At 40.2% G+C, this 23,835-nt stretch overlaps 1 protein-coding gene across 3 annotated transcripts; it reads left to right on the plus strand.

Annotated features, from left to right (window-relative positions):
- CC2H3orf33 (chromosome C2 C3orf33 homolog) lies at nucleotides 1–14,845 on the plus strand. 3 transcript variants are annotated; one of them, XM_023260448.2, is made up of 5 exons: nucleotides 1–159; nucleotides 2,506–2,565; nucleotides 6,925–7,072; nucleotides 10,341–10,501; nucleotides 14,039–14,845. In XM_023260448.2, the coding sequence occupies exons 1-5, from the start codon at nucleotides 46–48 to the stop codon at nucleotides 14,438–14,440; spliced, it is 885 nt and encodes a 294-aa protein (XP_023116216.1). In that variant the 5' UTR covers nucleotides 1–45; the 3' UTR covers nucleotides 14,441–14,845. The 3 variants fall into 3 exon arrangements, with proteins under 3 accessions (XP_023116216.1, XP_023116217.1, XP_044893339.1); XM_023260449.2 differs by lacking the exon at nucleotides 1–159 and adding an exon at nucleotides 337–449; XM_045037404.1 differs by lacking the exon at nucleotides 1–159 and adding an exon at nucleotides 456–1,565.
- The last annotated feature ends 8,990 nt before the right edge of the window (nucleotides 14,846–23,835 follow it).

A 23,835-nucleotide genomic window follows, 5' to 3' on the forward strand; every position in this document is an offset into this window, starting at 1 on the left:
CGTCCGCCCGAGGAGCGCGACGCGGGCTCGCGGGAAGCCGGCAACATGGCGGGCCGGCCTCAGGCCCCCGCCTCGCAGCCGCCGGACCCGGACGGAGCGGCGCCCAATGTGGTGGCGCGCGTCTCGAAATGGGCAGACGACCACCTGCGCCTCGTGCGGGTATCGCAGACCGGCCGGGCAGGCGGGGGGCGCAGGGTCGCGCGGAGCGAGCCTGAGGGAGACGTGGCGCGGGCAGGCCATGGGCAGTGGAGCCCGTCGGGGCCGGACTGGGCGGAGGGCCACGTTGCCCGGGTCGCGAGTGCGGGGCGGGCGGTTGGGGAGGGAGCGCGGCCCGGCTGGGCTCGGTGCGTGGGGATGGCCGCGGTGGGCTGGAGAGACCATCTCTAATTACTGCCAGGGCAGTGCCGGGCCCCGGAGATACCTCAGAGACCAAGACGCAGCACAGCTTGGTGCGTCCCCCGAAAGCAGTTGGGGACACAGCGCCCGGAGACGACGGGGTGGAAGATAGGGCACGTGGTCCTACTGTAGGCCTTGTGTTTTAAGTGACGTGAGAGGGCACTGGAGTTCGACCAAGAATGGGACATCTTAGGTGTCCAGGCAAGACAAGATTGTGGCTAAGACCCTGGGGATGGTGTGGATGATTTAGGTGTGGGGTGCAAGGAGGAATCAAGGGGGCTGCCCACTGGGTGGATGGTGGTGAAGGTTGTTTCTGTGGAGGAGTGGGGGCCAGTGATTTGTTGGGAAAATTCAGAGGACCCTTTGGACATGTGAACTTGGAGGTGGAGATGTGTGAACTTGAAGATGGTTATTAGAATTCTAAACGGAGTTGTAGATATTATCTAGGCAACTTAGATATAGGAATCTGGCATTGAAGGGAGATCGGAACTGGACATACAACTTTAGGAATGAACTGCCTAAATCTTAAGTTTAAAGCTTGGATGACATCTTGGAGCAAGTCAGAAAAGCTGTGGATCAAGTCCTAGAATTCAGACATGGGACCTGAGGAACACTGAACATTTAGAATATGGGAAGTGAAAAGGAGGAGATCAGCAAAAACTGGGAAGAAACAGTGGAGAAGGAAAACCAGGCGTTCTAGAAGTCAAGTGAAGAGAATTTTCAGAGAGAATGATTGGCTTTGTTACATCCTTCTGAGAAGTTGAGTAGGACCATCAGCTTTGCAAAAAGCTCTGCAGCCAAGCAGCACAAGGGCCAGGGCTATGGCTGTTTCATTCACCCCTACAGCTCCTGTCCTCGGAGTATTGCGTGCCATTTACTAAGTGCTAGATACATATTGGTGGCATTAATAAATGATAGATTAATGAATGAATGAATGATATAGGTGTTAATTGGCAAGGCCTGGGTTCTTCTAGTGAAGCAGAAATTGATGCATGGGTCATTTCAAATTAAAAAATGACTTCAACAGATTGAGAGAGGAAACAGTTTAAATTAGTCCACAGATAACATTATTCCAAATATCTCAATCACAGAATGTATCCTAGTGTTCATTTTCTTTCTTTTTCCTTCTACGAATGCAAAATCTACAGAACAAAAAGCATTATGTATTGGTAATTACAAAATTTCTATTGCCTTATTTTCTGTTTGCCTGTTGTTTAAAGCATGATCAGAGTTGTATCTGTCTTCAACACTAAGACCAATCTTCGTATCTTCATTTCTTTCCTTGCATATAATTTTCAGCTTCATTTCTTACATACCTAGTTGTATTTATTGAAGGAAAGCATGTTAGATTATCACTCTTGTTGAGGCAGTTGCAGCGTTCTTTTTTTAAAATTATTTTATTTTTGAGAGAGAAACGGAGTGCGAGTAGGGGAGGAGCAGAGAGAGAGGGAGACAGAATCCGAAGCAGGCTCTGAGCTGTCAGCACAGAGCCAGGCACAGGGCTCAGACTCGCAAGCAGTGAGATCATGACCTGAGCTGAAGTTGGGAAGTCGGGAAGTCAGACGCCTAACTTACTGAGCCACCCAGGTGCCCCGCAGGGTTCTTATTTTTAAATTAAACTCTCTTAGGTCTGTTTCAGCTTAAATGGAGCACTTTAAAAACATTGATAAGTTTTTCCCAACTGTTCATCCATATATACATCAAAGACATTGTATTGTAACGTTTTGGTGGCAAATTTTTCTATCAAAGATTTAAATTCCCACTCTAGGCTCGGGGTTATGCTAGTTACTGTGGGCATCATTCAAGAAGTATTAGACTGATTCATGCAGTTAAGGTACTCACGGTTAAAGTAAAAGGCAATAGAGAACAATACAATGTTATGTATATAATTACTATACATGTCAGAGTTTTTGGGAAAGAAAGGGGAGATTACTGAGTAGGTAGGCAGTTAAGGAAGTTTTTTTGGAAGAAATGGGCCTTTAGTTGAAGGATGTGCCTTATTTGGACAGATATTGGGAGGACAGTCTTCTTTTTCCCCCCTTCTAATTACTACTTTCACTATTATGAATAATAACTAATGAGAATTAATCATTTAATCTTTTTCTGAAGAACATCAGCACCGTAATGGCCATAGCTGGAATAATGTTACTTCTAAGAAGTATTCGGATGGTAAGTTAAAAAATGAAGAAGGCACTGTGAACTGTGATAAACAAGAGACAGTTAATTTCTCACTTCAAAACAGTTTTTGTCTCAAGCTGGGTATCATTTTGTTATTCATATTAGAAGTTTTAAGTATTATTTTAGAATAATGAACATATTTAAAGACCTTGATTTAAAAGTAACACATTCGCAGGATTTTATAGAAAGTAATTGCACAGTCTATATTTTCATAATCACGTCTTCATGCTTAAAAAGGAATCTGTAAAGGATTTGGTTTGCTAGAATGCTATAATCACTAAATTTGCATTTCAGACATTGTGGAATGTCTCAAAACTGTTTTGTATAGTGGTTTTAGATTTAGATCACAGTCGAATTATGTCCTTTAGCACTGAATAATTTATGCTTTCTCTGATTTGCAACAATCTAATATCTGTTCAATGAATAAAGCAGGGAGTATGATGTAAAAAAAAATAATTTATCCTTTCAGTTAGCGTATGTTTTTGCCCTTTCAGTAATTTTTTAATAATAGATACTGTGGAAATCCATTTAGTAATTCAAGATTTAGAAGTATTTTTTATATAACTGATTCTTGTCATTGGGTGTAATTTTAGTGTCATGTTACAATCTGGTATGGGTTTATTGCCTCTGTGTAATTTATTTCCTGTATTTATTATCTCTATATTATTTTATATTATCATTGACTACACAGTGTTACTCTACTATACTGTATCTTTTCCATCTGTTGCCTTTCCCCCCTGACTCCAATGTCAGAACTTTCATCCTCTTTATTAAGTGCCCTGCATTCTTTTTTAACCTTATATCTAATAATCGAATAGGCTTTTTCTTTTAACACTTCCATGATTTTGTAAGTCATTCATTTTTAGCTTATATATATTTTTAGAATGGAACTTTGGAAACTTTAGTTGTTTTCATTAATTTCATTTTTTTCTTTATCTTACAATCTGTATTCCATGACATTTGTATTTTGAAGGTTTCAAAATTGTCAAAATATTAAATGATCTGAGTAAGAGTTGAGGTAAAAATAGAGGGGGCCTGGGTGGCTCAATCAGGTAAGCCTCTGACTTTTGATTTTGGCTTAGGTCATAATCTCATAGTTCGTGAGATCGAGCCCAGTTTTGGGCTTCTCACTGACAGCACAGAGCCTGCTTGGGAGTCTCTGGCTCCCTCTCTCTCTGTCCCTTCCCTGCTCATGCTCTCTCTCTCAAAATAAATAAACTTGACAAAAAAAAGTGTTTAGGTAAAAATAATGCTGAGGGGTTATTTCTCTTGTTAGCCCTTAAAAATTACATGAATCAGTTATAGATGATTTTAAGTTACACAATATTAGGTATGTTATTGATTTATGAAAATTATGCATTAATTAATATAAATTTATATTAGTATATTATGAAGTTATTCATTTTAGACTTTAGTTCTGGTGTCTTTTTTTTAGATTTTTATGGCTTTTGATAATAGTGACATGTGATGAGAAGAGCAGGCTAAGAAGCTAGAAAAAGAACATTGGAACTTTAGAGAACAAAAAACTCAGTTGTGTAACAGTTGAAGGACTTTGGCTACAAGTAAGAGAAACCCCAACCGACAGTGGCTTAACCAAGTAAAAAGGCTTTTTCCTCATGTCACAAGATGCCTGGAGTGATTCAGTGACAGAGGGTTTTAGGTGTATGATTCTCTGTGCCTTTCCTCATGGCACAGAAAGGCTACTCTAGCTCCAAATAGCATATTCTTGTTCAAAGCAAAAGGAGAGGGAAAAGGAAGGTGCGAGCCACCTCTCATGAAGAAAGCAAAAATTTTCCCAGAAGCCTTCAGCAGACTTTTGCTTACATCCTTATGTCGTATGGCCACCTCTAGCTGGAAAGGAGTTGGGAAAGCGGCCATTTAACTTTCCCATCCCTTCCAGTGCCTGCTGATAAGGGAGAGAGGCTTGAGAATGAATATTGCATTAACCAACAAAGGGCCTGCCACAGGGAGCCTTAATAGTTCCCCTTCACTGTTCTTTTTGTATTGCTGTTTTTCTTCCTCCTGAGTTTACCAAGCTCTCATATTCTTTCAATTACTGGTAGACAATTCCAAATTTCACATTAAAAAAATAAAAAAAATGATGATTGAGTTTAGTACTGTGCTAAACACTTCATATACATAATTTCATTTAAAATCATTTTTAAAAAATGTTTATTTATTTTGAGAGAGAGAGAGAGATCGCATACCAGCAGGGGAGAGAATCCCAAGCAGGCCCCTCACTGTCAACACAGAGCCTGACTCGGGGCTCAATGTCATGAACCGTGAGATCATGATCTGAACTGAAATCAAGGTCGGATACTTAGCCGACTGAGCCACCCAGGTGCCCCTACGTAATTTCATTTAACACTTATAATAATCCTATGAAACCGGTATTCTTATACCCAGGTTTTATAGATGAGGAGATGGATGCTAAAAAAAGTTAAATTTATTTTCACAAGATCACCCAGCTAGTATGTGGCAGAACTGGATTTCAAATGTCATATTCCTGAATTTGAAACTTTTACTATTTTCTCTTCACAGAGCTTCCCGCTTTTGTCTGTTTGCCTCTAGGACACTTCACCATCTGAAGCTTAGGGACAGCATCCTTGTCAGTGGCATCATCTTTCTGCCTCTTCTGGAAAGCAGACTGTTTATCACAGGCTCAGGATTCACTTCCTTTAAAAATATCTTCCTCCGGTGTTCTTATCCTTTCCATTTTGACCTGTTAGCCCTTACACTTTATCTTAAACCTCTCTATGTATTGCTCTGCAGTTGTATTCTGGTTTTATGTATATAGTTAGTTCATCTTCCAGATAGTGCCATGTCACTGAAACACAGCACTGAACTTTATGTTGTTGAGGGATTATTGGATCCGGAAAAGGTAGATACAGTGGGATCTGCCTTTAAATGTTTTTCACATATTCCTTGAGTATGAACTCAAGGAAATAGAACATTGGGTTCTATTTAGTTTCCTCTTTAGCTAGCTGCTTAATAATTTCTAAAACTCCAAAATTTCTAAAACTCCAAACATCAGGGCACTCTGGTGTCTTTTTTATGTGTGTCCTTTAATGAAAACACCTAAAAATTAAAAGGGATGGATGTTTAGTAATTGAAGACATCTTTAATGATCCTCTCTACTTACTGTGTCTGTCTCCCCTGTGCAAAATACTCTTTTTTTAAAAAAATTTATTTATTTTTGAGAGAGAGAAAGAGCGAGCAAGCATGAGTGGGAGATGGGGCAGAGAATCCCAAGCAGGCTCTGCGATGTCAGGAGCTGGGCAAGGGGCTTGATTTCATGAAACATGAGATCATGACCTTAGCTGAAATCAAGAGTCCGAGGCCCAGGAAACCCAACAAACTGAACAACCCAGGCACAGCCTACCCCTGCCCCCACTGGTGCAAGATAATCTTAGTTTTCTCATGTGATGTGGTTTCTAGACTCTATCATCTTTTTTCTCCTCTTCTAGCTTTGTTCCAGTTTGTTTGAGTCTTTTATGAAACGGGTACCTCGCACAGCATAGTATATTCCACTTAGGGCCTGATTTAGAGCTATCCCTTCCTCACCTCTCTCATTTTGGATCCTGTTCCTTATAATGTTGCTTGGTGTTTGAACTTAGGTGGGCGCAGCGGGGAGTGTAGGGGAGAGGGAGTTTGTGTTTTGTTTTGCAGCTTTGTCACACTTCCACTCATTTTGAGTTCACAGTTAACTAAAGATTCTTAATCTTTTTAATCTATGCTATAGTTTATTCCCTTATCCTTCATTAGTTTTATCCCATCATCCTAGTTGTCAAGATCTTTTAAAATACTGACTCTAACCTGTAGTATTTCACGTTTTTTTTTTTTTTTTTAGGTGTTTATTTTTGAGGGAAGGTGGGGAGCGGCAGAGAGACAGTAGGGGAGGGTCAGAGAGAGAAAGAGAGAGAATCCCAGTGTGTAGGCTCCACACTGGCAGAGCAGAGCCCAGTGTGAGGCTTGAACTCATAAACCATAAGACCATGAGCTGAGCCCAAACCAAAGGTTGGACGCTTAACTAACTGCCATCTTGGTGCCTCAACACTTTTTTTTTCAAAAGATTTTCTTTTTAAGTAATCTCTGCACCCAATGTAGGACTCAAATCTTCAAGCCTAAGATCAAGAGTTGCATGCTCCGCTGACTGAGCTAGCCAGGTGCCCCCTTCCTATAAACACTTTTGATTAAATCACACTAAAATATTAATATATAAAATTAAGGGGTAAATTAAAAAATTTCAGGGGTTACGTCTTCTTATTAAATATTTAGGTAACAATTTGACATGCTTAATGTTAAAATGAAAATAATAATCAAATGTTATATTTTTTTATAAATCAACAGACATCAAAATTTACAAGTTCTTCAGATATTCCAGTAGAATTTATAAGAAGGAATGTTAAACTACGTGGACGATTACGCCGAATAACTGAGAATGGTTTAGAAATTGAACATATTCCCATTGCTTTACCTATTATAACTTCATGGAAAAGTAAGTAAAGTACAAGAATAATACAACTGTTTTAGTATTTGTTAATTAGAAGTTATTTGTAAAGTAGCAAACAATGTCATTTTAAATTTTAATAACTTTCCACTGTCTATGAGAGAAAGTATAAACTCTTGGTTTTAAATACAAGGAACTATTTAATTGGTCTCCAGATGTTCTTTACTTCCCCCTCCTCTTTTTATTCAACCATTCAGTATTTCATTCAGGCAGTCAAGCATTCTTTCCACAAATATTGAGCAACTGTTATGTTCTAGGACCTATTGTAGCTACATGGCACTGAGTGAAACAAATAAGACTACCCTTTGGAGCATACAGTCTAAGTAGAAAATAGACAACAGACAAATGAAAATTGTCCTAAGAGCTATGAAGAAAAGAGCAAGATGCTAGGATGAACATTACTGGAGGTCATGTGAATGGGGAACCGATACCTGTAAAGTGGTCAGAGAAAGCCTCATGGATGAGTTGTTATTTAATCAGAGACCTGAAGAATGAGAGGGGGCTGGCTAGGCAGAACGTGTATGGGAATGAGCATGGCTCTTCTGAGAAGCCATGTGAAGACTAGAGTGCTGGGGCCTAGGGAAGAAAGGGACAAGAGTCACCAAAGGAGACTGGAGAGCCGAACAGGGGCTGATGTCCCCTGCTGCTTTCCCATTTCTCCCTGCTTTGTGTCAAAGACCCCACTCACACAGACCTTCCTGCCTGCTGCTTATTTGTGTTCTCATGCCCCTGGGCACAGTTTTCCCAGAGTGCCTTGGCTCCTGTTGAGCTCCAGTTCATTCTTTAGTATCCAGCTCAAATGTCAGCTCTTCTGTGAAGCTTTCCTTAACTCTGGAGCTGAATTAGCCTCTTTCTTTACTACACCCACAACAGTGGACACACACTGTGGTTACAGTACTTAAACACATTTTCCTATAGTCATGTATTTTAGGTTTATATCCTCCACTAAACTGAACCCCATGTGGGCAGGGACCTTTTCCTACCTATCTCATTATTCACAGGCCCTAGAAAAATAATTGTTAGCCAATGGAGACTTGGCAAAGCTTGTTGAATAAATTTAGTTTTACTTATACATTCATTTTATATTTTAAATACATTTTTAAAAAGTTTATTTGAGAGAGAGAAAGAGGGAGAGGGAGAGAGAGACTCCCAAGCAGGCTCCACACTGTTAGCACAGAACCCAGCATGGGGCTCGAACTCATGAACTGGGAGACCATGACCTGAGCTGAAACCAAGAGTGAGACACTCAACCAACTGAGCCACCCAGGTGCCCCTAAATTTAGTTATATTTAAAGATCTTCTTGGGGTGCCTGGCTGGCTCAGTCGGTGAAGCATCCAACTTTGGCTTGGGTCATGATCTTGCCATTCATGAGTTCGAGCCCTGCATCCGGCTCTGTGCTGACAGCTCAGAGCCTGAAGCCTGCTTCAGATTCTGTGTCTCCCTCTCTCTCTGCCCCTGCCCTGCTCGTGCTCTGTCTCTGTCTTTGTCTTTCTCTCTCTCTCAACAATAAATAAAACAAATTTTTTTTTAAATAATAAGGAGCTTCATAATATTATTTTAATTTTATGAAGGGGTTCTAATTGTTTAAAGTTTAAAACATTTTTTTAAGTTTAATTTTTTTTTTTTAATTTGTTTTGAGAAAGAGAGAGGGTGCAAGTGGAGGGAGGGCCAGAGAGAGAGGACAGAGAATCCCAAGCTGGCTCCACATTGTCAGTGCAGAGACCGATGAGAGGCTCAAACTCACAAACTGGGAGATTGTGACCTGAGCTGAAATCAGGAGTTGGAATTTAACCAACTGAGCCACCCAGGCTCCCCACATTTTTTTTTAAGTAATCTCTACACCCAATGTGGGGCTCGAAGTTATAACCTTGAAATCAAGAGTCACATGGTTTTCTGAGCCAGCCAATTGCCCCAGAAGATTCAGATGAATGAATGTTCAAGGAGATATGCCTATAAAGGAATAAGATTGATTCCACCCCCCAAACATACCTACGTGATTGATTCTTTTAATAAATCAAACAGAATTTAAACAATTTGAGTGACTGTTGTTCCCTAAAGAGAGATTTATTTGTTGACCATTTCAGTCTAAGCAGGATTTAGACTTCATAAGTCCTCTACCTTCTAAGTTGTTGTCATTATGTTATAATAATTTAAATCACTTCTCCCTGAAATAGTAATGACTCTTAAGTGCCCAGGCAGCAAAGTTGCCACCTGGGTTTGTCCAGGCTGTACCTTATACTGCTCTGGGGATGATATTCAGTAGGATCTGCCCCCAGAGGCCCTGCAGCACCACGGCACTGTAATTGCCATATGTGCATATTATTATTATTAAAAATGTTTATTTTTTTAATTTATTTTTTAAAATATTTTTTTAACATTTGTTTTCTTTTTGAGAGAGAGAAAGACAGAGAGCAAGCACGGGAGGGGCAGAGAGAAGGGGAGACACAGGTTCCGAAGCAGGCTTCAGGCTCTGAGCTGTCGGCACAGAGCCCAACGCAGGACTCAAATTCATGAGCAGTGGGATCATGACCTGAGCTGAAGTAGGACTCTCAACCCACTGAGCCACCCAGGCGCCCCTCTTGATTCATTTTGAGAGACAGAGAGCAGGGGAGGAACAGAGAGAGGGAGAGAGAGAATCCCAAGCGTATTCTGCACTGTCAGTACAGAGCCCGATGGATGTGGAGCTTGATCTCATGAACCGTGAGATCATGACCTGAGCCGAAATCAAGAGTCAGATGCTTAACCGACTGAACCACCCAGGCGCTGTTTTATTCATATTTTTATTAATGGGTTCTACATCCTGTTCTGGAGCTTACTGAAATGGGGGTTTTAGATTATTCCATCTGTTGTATGCTTAGGTTGCTTTAAAAGAAAACTTGAGGGGCGCCTGGGTGGCTCAGTCGGTTAAGCGGCCGACTTCAGCTCAGGTCATGATCTCGCGGTCCGTGAGTTCGAGCCCCGCGTCAGGCTCTGTGCTGACCACTCAGAGCCTGTTTCAGATTCTGTGTCTCCCTCTCTCTCTGACCCTCTCCTGTTCATGCTCTGTCTCTCTCTGTCTCAAAAATAAATAAACGTTAAAAAAATAATAAAAAAAAAGAAAACTTGAATACAGATGTAAATGAACCTGCAATCTAGAGTGTCTGGGTGTTTATAAATAAACATGTTTGATTGTTTGGCATAGGGGGAGCGTGACCTTGAAATTCGTTTTTGCAACATGGTATTAAAGCTACATTCCTTTCTACCTAAACTTTTTAGAAGAGCCATGTGGTGTTTTGCTGGTTAAGCTGGCAGGAGTAGAACTCACTGAAACCGGGAAGGTGTGGTTACAAAAAGAGTTAAAACCTTCCCAGCTGGTATGGTTTCAACTTCTTGCAAAGGAGAATTCAGCACTTATTTGCTATCTTCTAGTGAATAAGGTAAGTAGTATGAAGAAATAATGAGCAATATTTTATTCTTTTTATTTATACATAAACATTATTAATTAGAGCCTTGAATATATAATGGGACTGAATTTTTGCTTTTCTTAATTGGTACTCATAGTGATTATGTATAGAGAACCAGGTGTTTCATATATAAATTTTGTTATAAAATGTTGCTTATATGTTTATTATAGAAAAAATAGACAGCTAAGAAAATGGAAAAAACTTAAAATCATTAATGACTTCAGACGTTGATAATTTAAGGAGTAGCTTTACAGATTTATTTCTACATGAGTATATTATATCCCCCTTGTTATTAGAAACCACTTGTTGAGTGGGTTTCCTGTCAACTGGAAACTACAAAGAGTAAGTGTGTTTTCTGAAGGTTAATACTGCTCAATCTTTGAACTCTAACGTTGAGCGTACTTGCATACTATTAATGATCAGTAATCAGTCATCTGAAGACTTTGCGTCAGAGTTTTCCTACCTTTATGATTGGCCATGGCCGCTGTGTAACTAGCCTCATCAGTGTTGCTGTGCCACTGTCCTGAGTCTTTGCGTGTGCCTTACTCCACACTGCTTTTAGTGGAAGAGTACTGGAAAAAGAGTGTAGAAAATTAAATAGTTAAAATGTGATGACAGGATTAAGAACGGTTTTCTTAGTTCTAAAGTCTCTTATTATGTAACAAACACAAACAATCTGAAGAAAATATAACTTCACATTAAAGTGATTAAAATTGTAAACATTTTAATTTTTTAGAGCCTTTGAACTATTAATAGATAGCCTAATGAGACCCATTAATTTCTGTATGTCCAAGTCATCTTCAGTTCTTTCAAAATAAGAATTATCCAACAGTGATCGGTTGAAGCATCATATGTTTAAAAGTAAGCTGGGAGGCAGGGGGGCACCTGGCTGGTTCAGTCGGTGACACATGTGATTCTTGATCTCAGGATTGTGAGTTCAAGCCCCAGATTGGGTGTAGAGATTACTTTAAAAAAATCTTAAAAAAATAAAAAGAAACAATATCTTCTCTTTTAAGTTGAGGAGTGTATTTCATTTATCCTCAAAACCATTGTTCTGGAGTCCTTGTTTTTACTCCCATTTACAGGTGGGCCTCAGGGTAACCAAGTGATAGAGCCTGTATTCAAGCCCAGCTCTTTCTGGCTCCTGAGCTTCTACTTCACCTTATATACTTTAGTTTATATTCCTTCCTAGGTGACCAAACTATGCAGTATGCATATTGTGGTAATTTACATCTGTTGAATTTTACTAATGTGTCAGATTGAATTTTAGTTATTCTGATTTTGGTTTAAGGGAATGAGCTCTTAAAGTTTAAAATATTGAGGGGCGCCTAGGTGGCTCATTCAGTTCAATGTGATTTTGGCTCAGGTCATGATGTTATGGTTCCTGAGGTCAAGCCCTGAGTTGGGCTCTATACTCACAGTTTGGAACCTGCTTGGGATGCTTTCTCTCCCTCTCTCTGTCTGCACCCCTCCCCCGCTTGTGCACACGTGCTGGTGCTCTCTGTGTCTCTCAAATAAACATTTAAAAAATTTAAAAGATTGAGAAAAATATGATAAATCCTTTAAAACGATATTTATGAATTCCTTATTTTTTTTAAATGTTTATTTTTGAGAGTGTGCAAGTTGGGGAGGGGCAGAGGTAGAGGGGAACAGAGGATCAAAGCGGGCTCTGTGCTCACAGCAGAAGGCCTGGTGTGGGCCTTGAACTCATGAACTGTGAGATCATGACCTGAGCCAAAGTCAGATGCTCAACCCACTGAGCCACCCAGGCTCCCCATGAAATCCTTATTAGTATGACTCAGAGTTACTGCATTTAAGGGAAAAAAGATTACTTTGTTCCTTTGGATAGTCCTAGAAATGTCTCCTACTTTAAACCTGGGGTTTTCACATTTTTAGAATTTAATACTTGTCTAACAAAGCTATTCAGTTATTAATACTTTGTTAAAATTGATCTTGTTAGGTTAAAATTTCACAAGGACTATATAAATAACTAAACAGGATTTCCTTTTTTAAAAGATTAAAAAAAAATTTTAATAAAAAATTTAATTTTTAATAAAATTTAATTTAATTTAATTTTTAATAAAAAAATTTAATAAAAATTTTAACTTTTTTTTATTTTTGGGACAGAGAGAGACAGAGCACGAACGGGGGAGGGGCAGAGACAGGGAGTCACAGAATCAGAAGTAGGCTCCAGGCTCTGAGCCATCAGCCCAGAGCCGGATGTGGGTCTCGAACTCACGGACCACGAGATCGTGACCTGAGCCGAAGTCGGAGGCTTAACTGACTGAGCCACCCAGGCGCCCCAAGATTTTTAAAAATTTTAAGTAATCTCTACATCCAGTGTGGGGCTTGAACCTACAACCCCCAGATCTAGAGTCTCTTCTCCACCAACTGAGCCAGCCAGGCACCCCAGCAGGATCTCCTTTATACTGTAAATTAGTGGGGAAAAAAGTCCCATTTATCCGGTTTCATTAGGAAGTAAGGTTTTCCATGAAGGAAATTTCTTTATGGATGAAGATTCAAGGTCTAGGACTATTTTAAATGTTAATAATTTTGTGGGAAGTCTTTAAAAATTTTTTTTAACGTTGATTTATTTATTTATTTATTTATTTATTTATTTATTTATTTATTTATTTAATTTTTTGGGACAGAGAGAGACAGAGCATGAATGGGGGAGGGGCAGAGAGAGAGGGAGACACAGAATCGGAAACAGGCTCCAGGCTCTGAGCCATCAGCCCAGAGCCTGACGCGGGACTCGAACTCACAGACGGCGAGATCGTGACCTGGCTGAAGTCGGACGCTTAACCGACTGCGCCACCCAGGCGCCCCCGTTTATTTATTTTTGAGACAGAGAGAGACAGAGCATGAATGGGGGGAGGGTCAGAGAGAGAGGGAGACACAGAATCTGAAACAGGCTCCAGGCTCTGAGCTGTCAGCACAGAGCCTGACGTGGGGCTCAAACTCACGGAGCACAAGATCATGACCTGAGCTGAAGTCGGATGCTTAACCGACTGAGCCACCCAGGCGCCTCATGTGGGAAGTCTTTTAAAAATGCATTTACATGCCAGTGCCTTCCTACACAGTGGAATTCTGAACCTAATCTAACAGTTCAGTGATGATTCAGTTTATTTTGCATTTTATACTTTTTAGTTTCTTTTGCTGTGGCCTTCTGTCTTTTCGCCTATTTTGTGTGCTCCTTTACTCCTCTGAACAACAAACAGATCAAGAACACTTCTTATACTTTATTACTTCTACCTTCTTTGGGTTAGATGACCAGTGAGTCTGTGAAGAACTACTATGTTACAAAAGAGGCAGTTAACTTTGAGCAAGAATCTCTTTTAGTAATGAAATTCTTGGATTTAGCATTAGCTGTTTTGAGCTCTTGGGGACCCTTTTGCTTCCTGTTTTTTGGCTTTTCTCTGGAGGAAAAAATGCTGAATGACTGATTTTAAGTAAATGAATAAATTACTAAATTCTTAAGTAATTGGTTTGTTTTATTTTTTATTCAAGGGTAGATATTTTAGTGTGAGTCTGAATGAAGAAATTTTGAGAAGAGGCCTTGGCAAAACTGTTCTTGTTAAAGGGCTAGATTATGATTCTAAAATCTATTGGACAATTCACAGAAACTTACTTAAAGCTGAATTAACAGCGTTAAAAAAAGGAGAAGGAATATGGAAGGAAGAATATGAAAAAGAAAGTTATTTGGAAAAATTGAAGGGCTCCTGGAGAGAAATATGGAAAAAAGACAATTATTTTAAAAAAATTGGATCAGATTTCAATTTGAAAAATGAAAGTTATTATGACAAACTTAGAAGGACTTATGAAACATGGAAAGACCACATAAATAACTACTCCTTAATACTGAAGTTCAGAGAACTTATGAATCGCATACACTTTCGTAGAAAAGGGTGAAATATTCTAAGAGGCCTGGAGGTGACCTGCTCAGAAAAGAGTAAACTATGTAAATATATGGATATTGAGTTGAAACGGAAATTCCTCCAAATGATCAAAGTTGCATTGTAATGGTACTTAAATATTTAAGAGATGATTATTTTAAATGTCATATCAGAATTACTTAAGCAAATTGTGATTAATATAATATGCTTTTAGGAAAAATGAAATACTTTATAAAGTTACCAGGGTAAAGGATGTATATCTGTAATGTTAATATTTGAAGACAGAGTTTAACTATTGGACACTGTATTATTTTAGTTATTTGGGGCAGCCATATTTAATTTTTGTTCAACAAGAATATTTTGTTTACTTTTCCGGTTTTATCAATTTTGATTACTTATAATAAAGGAACTCTATGCATCATGTCTGAGGCTACTCTTTTCCCAAGTGTCTTCTAACTGTGAATTTGGGGCAACGTATGTGAGAAGGTCACTGTAGATCATTTCTAGTAATAAAGAATGGCTAATTTCTACCTATTGTTAGATGAAGAGGGTAACCCTCTGGACAAAATCATGAGGATGATGATAATGACAGAAAATAGCTAAAAGCATATTCCAGCAACACCCAGGGAGAAAACACACAACAAAGGTCTCCTTACATTTTACTTTTCTTGTGTTGCTATTTGTTAGTTCTGTCCATGAGACAGTTTCTTCTCTAGCACAATTTGGCCATGGTTATTCCTTGAGGGTTCTGTAGGGGCTCTCTATCATAGTCCCCTGGCTTGGGAGATTCATACCTCTTTCTCTCCCTTCCTTCTTAACTCCCAAGGCAGTTTAGTCCATAGCCTTTAACTCTTGGATCACCACCACTTGGGATGGAAAGGAACATGAGTTTGCTTGTGGAAAGTGACTGGGCTTACTCACTCCACTCATGGGTGTGTGTTGTGGGGAGTATTAGCAAGTCGGCTTCAGTCCTGCCACTTTCCATGGTGTCAGTTCCACTTGCAGGAAACTCATGTATTCTTAAACGAAGTGATGGGAATGTGGGCCACTCCCTCTCTCTTGCTTCCCTTTTTATCATGCTTCGTTCTGCTTGTCTCAGGTAAATGAGGTGCTAGAAGGCTGTGTAGCTTAGCAAATATCAGAAAAGACATAATCACTATTTCCTAACATAGTGGAAACAGGATATATGGCACTTTCAGTCTTGTCGAAAAGGAAGTAAAGTGCTCATGTCAAATCTTCCTCTGTGTGAACAGGAGAGGGAAGAGATGGTTGCTGCCCCATGAATTCTAACTGTCCAACTCTTACTTATTCCAAAACCTCTTACACCTTTTGGTCCTGAAACCTTCTAAATCAGCTTGATCTTTCCCAGCACTGGGAAAGCCTGGGGAATCTGCTGCCTGAAATGCCATTTTTAAAAAACTTGACTTAAAAATAGGGCCACGGACCTCAACAGTTCTGCTGTCTCTTACTTATGCCTGCTTTCTCACGTCACTCTGAGTGTAGTAAAGCTCCCGGTCAGCACCTCACACCAACCTGGTACACTTGCAAAACCGCTTAGGAGAATTAACCACATCTGAGGTAGATAATATGCCAAGAGTTTTATCTTCTGTATTTCTCCAGCATCATTTGGTTCCTCACCAAAGTGAAGTTTGGGGGGAGAGGAAAAATAATTTTCCCTCTACTCTTCTAGGTTCTTGGCTGAGACACACCTGTAATAAAAAGATTAACAGAAGAAAATCAAACAGAAGTTTAATAACATGTATACCTCCTGTATACCTGGGGGACACCAAGGAAAACTGAGTAACTCCCCCAGATGGCCCAAGCCATCACCTTAAATAGTATCTCCAGCTAAGATGTTGGGGGATGGCGAGGCCAGTTAGGAGAGGTTACCCTGAAAAGCACAGTAAACAAGAGTAAGGTTGTCATACAGACTTAAATCCATGCCTTCTCCACTGGTAAATTTGTAGAGATTTAGAGTCAGATTTAGTTTCCTTGGTACAGGGAGAGACACCTTGACAAATGGAGATTTTCCTTATAAATGTAAATTGTTCTTACAAAAGATTAACTTTTACTTAGTTTTCACAGCTTCTCTTACGTCTGCAGTTTCTTAAAAATAACCCTCTGAAGATAATCCTTATGCCAAAGAAGAATTTTTTGGGATGGTGCATTTTGCTTCCCTACATTTGCATCTTTGAGATTTGAATCCCTCCTTTTGCTGCCAAGGGGCATATTGTTGACACAGTTTGTTGCAAATCCAGCAGTTGTATATGGCACTGATTTGAACCCAGTGACTCTAACGAGAAACAACACCATTCAAGAAACCAAAAAACAGCAGCACTTCAGAATTTCAGGGCCCCAACGAATGATTATTACTTAAGCCACCATTAAGAGGGATGGCAGATACACTAAGGAGCTCATTTGCTGCTGGGATAGCTGGGGTGGTCTGGTTTTCAGGCTCTTCTTTGTGGTGAGGGGAGGAAAAAGTTTTCCTCCACCTTCTTTGGGTCGCTGGCTGAGTCTGAAAATTAAACCGACAAAGACAGATTAACAGGAGAAAGGTATGCAAATTTATTCAACATAAGTTTTATGTAACAGGAGAAACAGACCTCCAGCTATTGGGAGGACACTTCTCTGATGATGATGAGGATGATTTTATGAGCAGTTTCAGGGAAAAAGGGCAAGGGAGGGAGATCAGAATGACCTTCCTGCTCCTGCTGTTTTCTGACTCCTTCAACTTAAAATGTTCACTCTGCCAAGGTGCCACATTTGGGATAGTGTGTCCTCAATCTCTGGGTTTGGAGCTTCTCTAACGCCATTACCAATGCAACTCTTTCAGTGAAGGCAAGTCACAGGAAGAAAGCAATGCAAATTTATAAAAAGACTGAAGAAAAGGGGCACCTGGGTGGCTCACTTGGTTAAGCATCTGAATTTGGCTCAGGTCATGATCTCACAGTTCCTGAGTTCGAGCCCTGCATCAGGTTCTGTGCTGTCAGCATGGAGCCTGCTTTGGATCCTCTGTCCCCCTCTTTTTGCCCCTCCCTGCTCATGCTCTCTCTCTCTCTCTCTCTCAAAAATACATAACCATTAAAAAAGACTGTGGATTCCTGGGTGGCTTGGTCAGCTGGGTGGCCAACTTCGGCTCAGGTCATGATCTCACGGTTCATGAGTTTGAGCCCTGCATTGGGCTCTGTGCTGAAAGCTCAGAGCCGGAGCCTGTTTCAGATTCTGTGTCTTCGTCTCTCTCTGCCCCTCCCCTGTTTGCACTCTGTCTCTCGCTGTCTCAAAAAATGAATAAATGTTAAACAATTTTTTTTAATATTCAGCTATTGGGTCTTAAAAAAAAAGACTGAAGAAAATTTAAAATGCAAGATTAAAAATTAAGGTATACTTTATTCTTATTCTTTTAATTTTTTTAAGTTTGTTTCATTCATTTTGAGAGAGAGAGAGAGTAAGGGAGGGGCAGAGAGAGAGGGAGAGAGTGAGAATCCCAGGCCGGCTCCATGCTGTTGAGAGACTAAGAGAAAAATTACCAGGTGTAGTCACAACTGCAAAGAAAAGACCCCTCCCCCCCCCCCCTTCCCGAAACCAGCCAGGGCACGCCCTGTTGTGGTCTGACCTAAAGGCGGGACCCAATCAAGATCTGCTGAGTGGTTTGAAATAAAGGCGGGAACCAATCAAGTTCTGCTGAGTGTTCAAATTTAAATGTCAACCAATAACAGCTCTGTAACCTCGAAAAATTCCTAACTTGTTTGTGCCTGTCTATAAAAGAAGTTGTAAGATCCTCGCTTGGGGCTTCTTAGCGTCACCAGCAATGAGTGCGCAGAGGACCGGGTTCGAACCTGCAATAAACGACCCTTGCCGCTTGGCTTTGACTCTGGACTCTGGTGGTTTGTTTTGGGGGGGGGGGGGGTCTCTCGAATCAGGGCATATCCCTGTCAGAGCAGAGCCCGACTCTGGACTCAAACTCAAGAACTACAAGATAACGACCTGACTCAAAGTCAAGAATCAGAGGCTTGGGGCGCCTGGGTGGCTCAGTTGGTTAAGCGGCTGACTTCGGTTCAGGTCATGATTTCGTGGTCCATGAGTTCGAGCTCCGCGTTGGGCTCTGTGCTGACAGCTCAGAGCCTGGAGCCTGTTTCAGATTCTGTGTCTCCCTCTCTCTGACCCTCCCCCATTCATGCTGTGTCTCTCTCTGTCTCAAAAATAAATAAACGTGGGGCGCCTGGGTGGCGCAGTCGGTTGGGCGTCCGACTTCAGCCAGGTCACAATCTCTCGGTCTGTGAGTTCGAGCCCCGCCTGGGGCTCTGGGCTGATGGCTCAGAGCCTGGAGCCTGTTTCCGATTCTGTGTCTCCCTCTCTCTCTGCCCCTCCCCCGTTCATGCTCTGTCTTTCTCTGTCCCAAAACTAAATAAACGTTGAAAAAAAAATTAAAAAAAGAAATAAATAAACGTTAAAAAAAAAAAAAAGAATCAGAGGCTTAAGTGACTGAGCCATCCAGGTTCCCCTAAAAATTAAAATATTAAGAACAGGGGCACTTGGTGGGCTCAGTCAATAAAGGATGTGGCTCTTGATCTCAGGGTCATGAGCTCAAGTCCCATGTTGGACATAGAACTTATTTTTTAAAAAATTAATTAAAAATTATTTAAAATATCAAGAACAGAACTTTAAAAATGAAACAGTAAAAAAACTTTAAAATGAACCAACTATACTTTTATTTCAAGATGGCCATGGAGTGCATTCATTTAACTTCCATTCAAATTACATTAAAATATCAAATAGGAAATAGGAAAAGATGGTATAAATGATAGAAAACAGGGGAAGATGCCATTAATTAGCTAGAAGTTTTGCAAACCTCTAGCTTTTTGAAGTTTTGCAAACTCTGATGAAGTGGAATTGGACTGAGATAGGATTCTAGGGTTTAGTATTCTTCAGGAAAGATTGTGTTCATCTAGGAATCAAGTCCATGCCCTAGTTTAGGATCTCTGAGTAATATGAATTCCTCAGGTCCAGAGTAATTCCTCATGATCTGGAAGTATAAGGCCAAATGTCAATGCACCCAATACATAGGGAATGTAGGATGTGGAGGGAAAATGGGATGTCAGTAGATCATAGCATGTTACTTACTCAGCTGGACAGGGAAAATGATGACTCCCAGTCCTGCAGTGTGTGAATTTCTTGGTCAGTCAATCTGGATGCTCCAGTTCTGCTCTCCAGAAGATTGCCCTTATACTCCACAGTCTCTTCAAAGGATCCTCCATTAGGGAGGATTCACCCTTTGGGGACTGGACAACTTTAGAGGGCCTTTTTTGTTCATGTGGGTTCATGGTTAAAGGGTTGAGCAATCACAGGCCTTTTTTTTTTTTCCTCCCAGAGACTTATTCCTATATGGCTTTGATATCTATTAATTTGCTGGGCAGAAGGTATGACTTGGGGTCCTCCTGACCACACTGCTTCTGTTCTGAGCACTACTGCCATGCTTTTTCATGGTTTTTTTTTTTTTTTTTACGATTTTTTTTTTTTTTTACGATGTTTTAAAGCTAATCTCTACATCCAACATGGGGCTTGAACTCACAACCCCAAGATCAAGAGTTGCATGCTCTACCAACTGAGCCAGCTAGGTGCTCCTCTTTTTCATTGTTACTAAAAAAAATTTTTTTTAACATTTATTTATTATTGAGAGACAGAGAGACACAGAGTGTGAGCAGGGGAGGGGTAGAGAGAGGGGGAGACAGAATCTGAAGCAGGCTCCAGGCTCTGAGCTGTCAGCACAGGGCTTGATGCGGGGCTCGAACTCACAAACTGCGAGATCATGACCTGAGCCGAAGTCGGTTGCCTAACCAACTGAGCCACCCAGACGCCCCTCTTTTTCATTTTTAAAGGACATATTGGAGTAGTGTTTTTCAGCTGTAGGCCATGATATATTAGTGAGATATGAAATCAATTTAATGAGTTGCCTCCAGCAATCTAAAAAGAAAGAACAAAAGAACTGAGCAGGAGCGCGGGGCTGGCTCAGTAGCAGAGCATGCAACTCTTGATCTTGGAGTCCTGCGTTCAAGCCTCATGTTGGACTAAGAAAAACAGGACAGAGTAAAATATATCACAGTGCATTGCACATAGCAAAGAGAAGGGTTGTTTTGTTATTTTTTTGCATGTTGTAAATATTTGAATATGTGCACTGGCTTTGACGCGCAAAAAATGCAGATCTCATTTTCTAGGACTTTTTTGAAGAAGCCTGATGAATAGATTTCCATAACTAAAGTGAGGACAACAAGTAATTGAGACAGAAGCAGAGTTTTTAAACTTGATGTATTGGGATGATTCTATTTCCTGTTTTGGTTTTCGAAACATAGTTTATATATACTTTAGCAATGAAATTGAGTAATTAGTGCCCTCTCCCGTTCTTCCACAACACTGAACACATATCTATTTTAGTGAACACATATCTATTTTAGTGCTTGTGACATTACATTATAATTACCTGTCTTCTCTCTCTTCCAAAGTGGAATGGATCCTGCAACTCAAACCGTACCTTATTAAACTGGAGCATTTCTGCTTTCTCCACAGCATTTAGTCCAGTTTCTTGCTCATTGGGAATTCTACAAATATTTGTTAAATAAGGAATGAAATAATGAAGTAGACTGGGGTGCCTGGCTGACTTAGTAGAGCATGTGACTCTTTTTTAATTTATTTTTAAAGTTTATTTATTTTTGAGAGAGAGAGAAAGAGAACCAGTGGGGAGGGGCAGAGAGAGAGGGGACAGAGGATCCAAAGTGGGCTGACAGTAGAGAGCCTGACGCAGAGCTCAGACTCACAAACTGTGACTTCATGACCTGAGCTAAAATCAAAAGTTGGACACTTAACTGGTTGAGCCAACCAGGCACCCCAGAGCATGCAACTCTTGATCTCAGTGTTGTGAGTTTGAACCCCATGTTGGGTGTAGGGATTACTTTAAAAAAAAAATCATAAAACAAAACAGTATGAAGTGAACCGTTTCTTTGTTGCCTACTCATCTTGACCAGAATCTTTTTCCATTCTAATTTTCCTCTATACATCATATGATCCTACATTGTGAAGATTAATTTGCCTTCAGTGGTCTGAAAGAATATTTTAAAACTTGTCAAATTTGAAAACAATACTTATTTTGGGCAAATCAAGCCCCCTAAGTACATATTTAGTGCAAATACTTAAATGAAACAAAAACTAACATGGCTTTTAAAATGCAGTTTTTCCTTTTACTATGTATGGAAAAACCTAAATGTTTGTCTTCTGGTTAAAAAAGCAGGTGTTAATAATAAGAGAGGTCATACACCAGTAGGATTCCAAATAGTATAGAAACAGGAGAATTTTCCTTATGGTGTAAATTGCCTTCCCTCCTCCTCAGCTTTGAAAGCTTTAGAAGTTGCGTCCTGGCTTACCAGTTCTCTTCATTTTCTCTTCGCCTTACAATTTGCTCATTTGCCTAAACTTTTGTTCAATGTCTATAAAAATGATTGCTGTATTAGATGACTGGTCCGCAATTGAATAGATTGTGAAGATGCATTTTTCTTTTTATTATATTATGGGATTCTAGAGGAATTTTTAATGGTGGTATGGGAGGGGAAACCCAGTATATTCCGTAATGAAAATATGTGATATCCGAGTTTCAGTATTATTTTCTGGGCCCAAGAAAGTACTTCAATTATGTCTGTCCTGCCCAGCAGACACCGACTATCTTGAAAATTGTAGATACCGGCTCTGTGGGAGGTCTTTCTGGAAACAAAAGTCACAGAGCTGGGCTGGGAAGCTCTTAGGAGGAAGTCAAGGGGGCGCTGATACTATTGTCAAATATTCTCTAGAATACTTTATTCCCTGCCCCCCAACCACCAGGAGAAAACAGTGAAGTAAGTTGGAGAAAAACAGAAAATGGAGTAAGTTCACTTTAATTAGCATCCTTCCTGCCTTTTAAAAAGTACTCTTTCTGGGGCTCCTGGCTGGCTCAGTCAGAAGAGCATGGGACTCTTGATCTTGGGGTTGTGAGTTTGAGCCCTATGTTGGGTGTAGAGATTATTAAAAAAAATAAATGAACTTCTAAAAAAAGTATTCACTTAAAAAAAAGTATTCATTCTATGCTGGGAACTGAGAGTCTCTTAAGAAGTATAACTGAGGTATAAGAAAATCTTAGTTGAATTGATGGATTTAACCTAGACAGACTCAATTCTGCTATTTTGTCTTCACCCAGCATTGAAGGCTGGATTATTTTGCCAAGGTATTCAAGTAGGGAACCTGGAATTCAGAATTCCGATATTTAGTCCAAGCTCTTTCCTGAGCTTGACAGTTTAACATGTGTCTTACTATTTGTAAGGTGAAAAGTCCATTTGCTTATAATATACTTTTAAAAAGATTTTTGTTTTTGAGTAATCGCTACACCCAATGTGGGGCTTGAACCCACAACCCTGAGATCAAGAGCCCTATGCTCCACTGATTGAGCCGGCCAGGTGCCCCTGCTTGTACTATTTTTGATGTTTTCATATAGAAAGGGGGAAACAATTACATAGGCTTGTGCTATAAAAATTACAAATCACCCATTTAAAAATTGAGCACTTACAGGGCTCCTGGGTGAGTCAGTCAGTTAAACGTCTGACTTCGGCTCAGGTCAAGATTTCATTGCTTGTGAATTCGAGCCCCATGTCAGCTCTGCGCTGACACCTCAGAGCCTGGAGCCTGCTTCAGATTCTGTGTCTCCCTCTCTCTCTGCCCCTCCCCTGCTCACTCACACACACTCTCTTTCTCTCAAAATTAAACATTAAAAAATTTTTTTTAAATGGATCACTTAAAAATGTTATTGTCTATTGTCAAGGAGTTTAGCCTTAATTTGTTTTCCTCTGTAGCCCAAATACATTTCAATGTGTAGATTTTGCTAATGTTTAAAAGCTTTAAATAGGTTGCAAGTAATACCAGTAATTTATTTATTTATTAAGTAATCTTTACCCCCAGCGTGGGGCTCGAACTCACAACCCCAAGATCAAAAGTTACATGCTCCATCAACTGAGCCAGGCAGGCACCCCTAAAAAATTGACTTTTATTTTTTAAGAGTGTTTATTTATTTTGAGAGAGAGAGAGCATGAGCAAGGGAAAGGCAGAGAGAGAGAATCCTAAGCAGGCTCTGCACCTTCAGCAACAGAGCCCAGCGTGGGGCTTGAACTCACAAACCATGAGATCATGACCTGAGCAGAAACCAAGAGTGGGATGCTTAACCGGCTAAGCCACCCAGGCACCCCAATAATTGAGATTTTTGAGAGGTTATTTTGTGCCAGGCATTTTGCTAAGAGCTTCACGTGTAGTAGTCTTATTTAATATAGTTATTTTGTAGGCATGCATTCCTTCCATTAACCAAGATCACAACAGGGAAAAATGTGTTAATTTATGAAACTA

The sequence above is a fragment of the Felis catus genome, chromosome C2 (genome assembly GCF_018350175.1).
Source record: "Felis catus isolate Fca126 chromosome C2, F.catus_Fca126_mat1.0, whole genome shotgun sequence".
NCBI lineage: Eukaryota > Metazoa > Chordata > Mammalia > Carnivora > Felidae > Felis > Felis catus.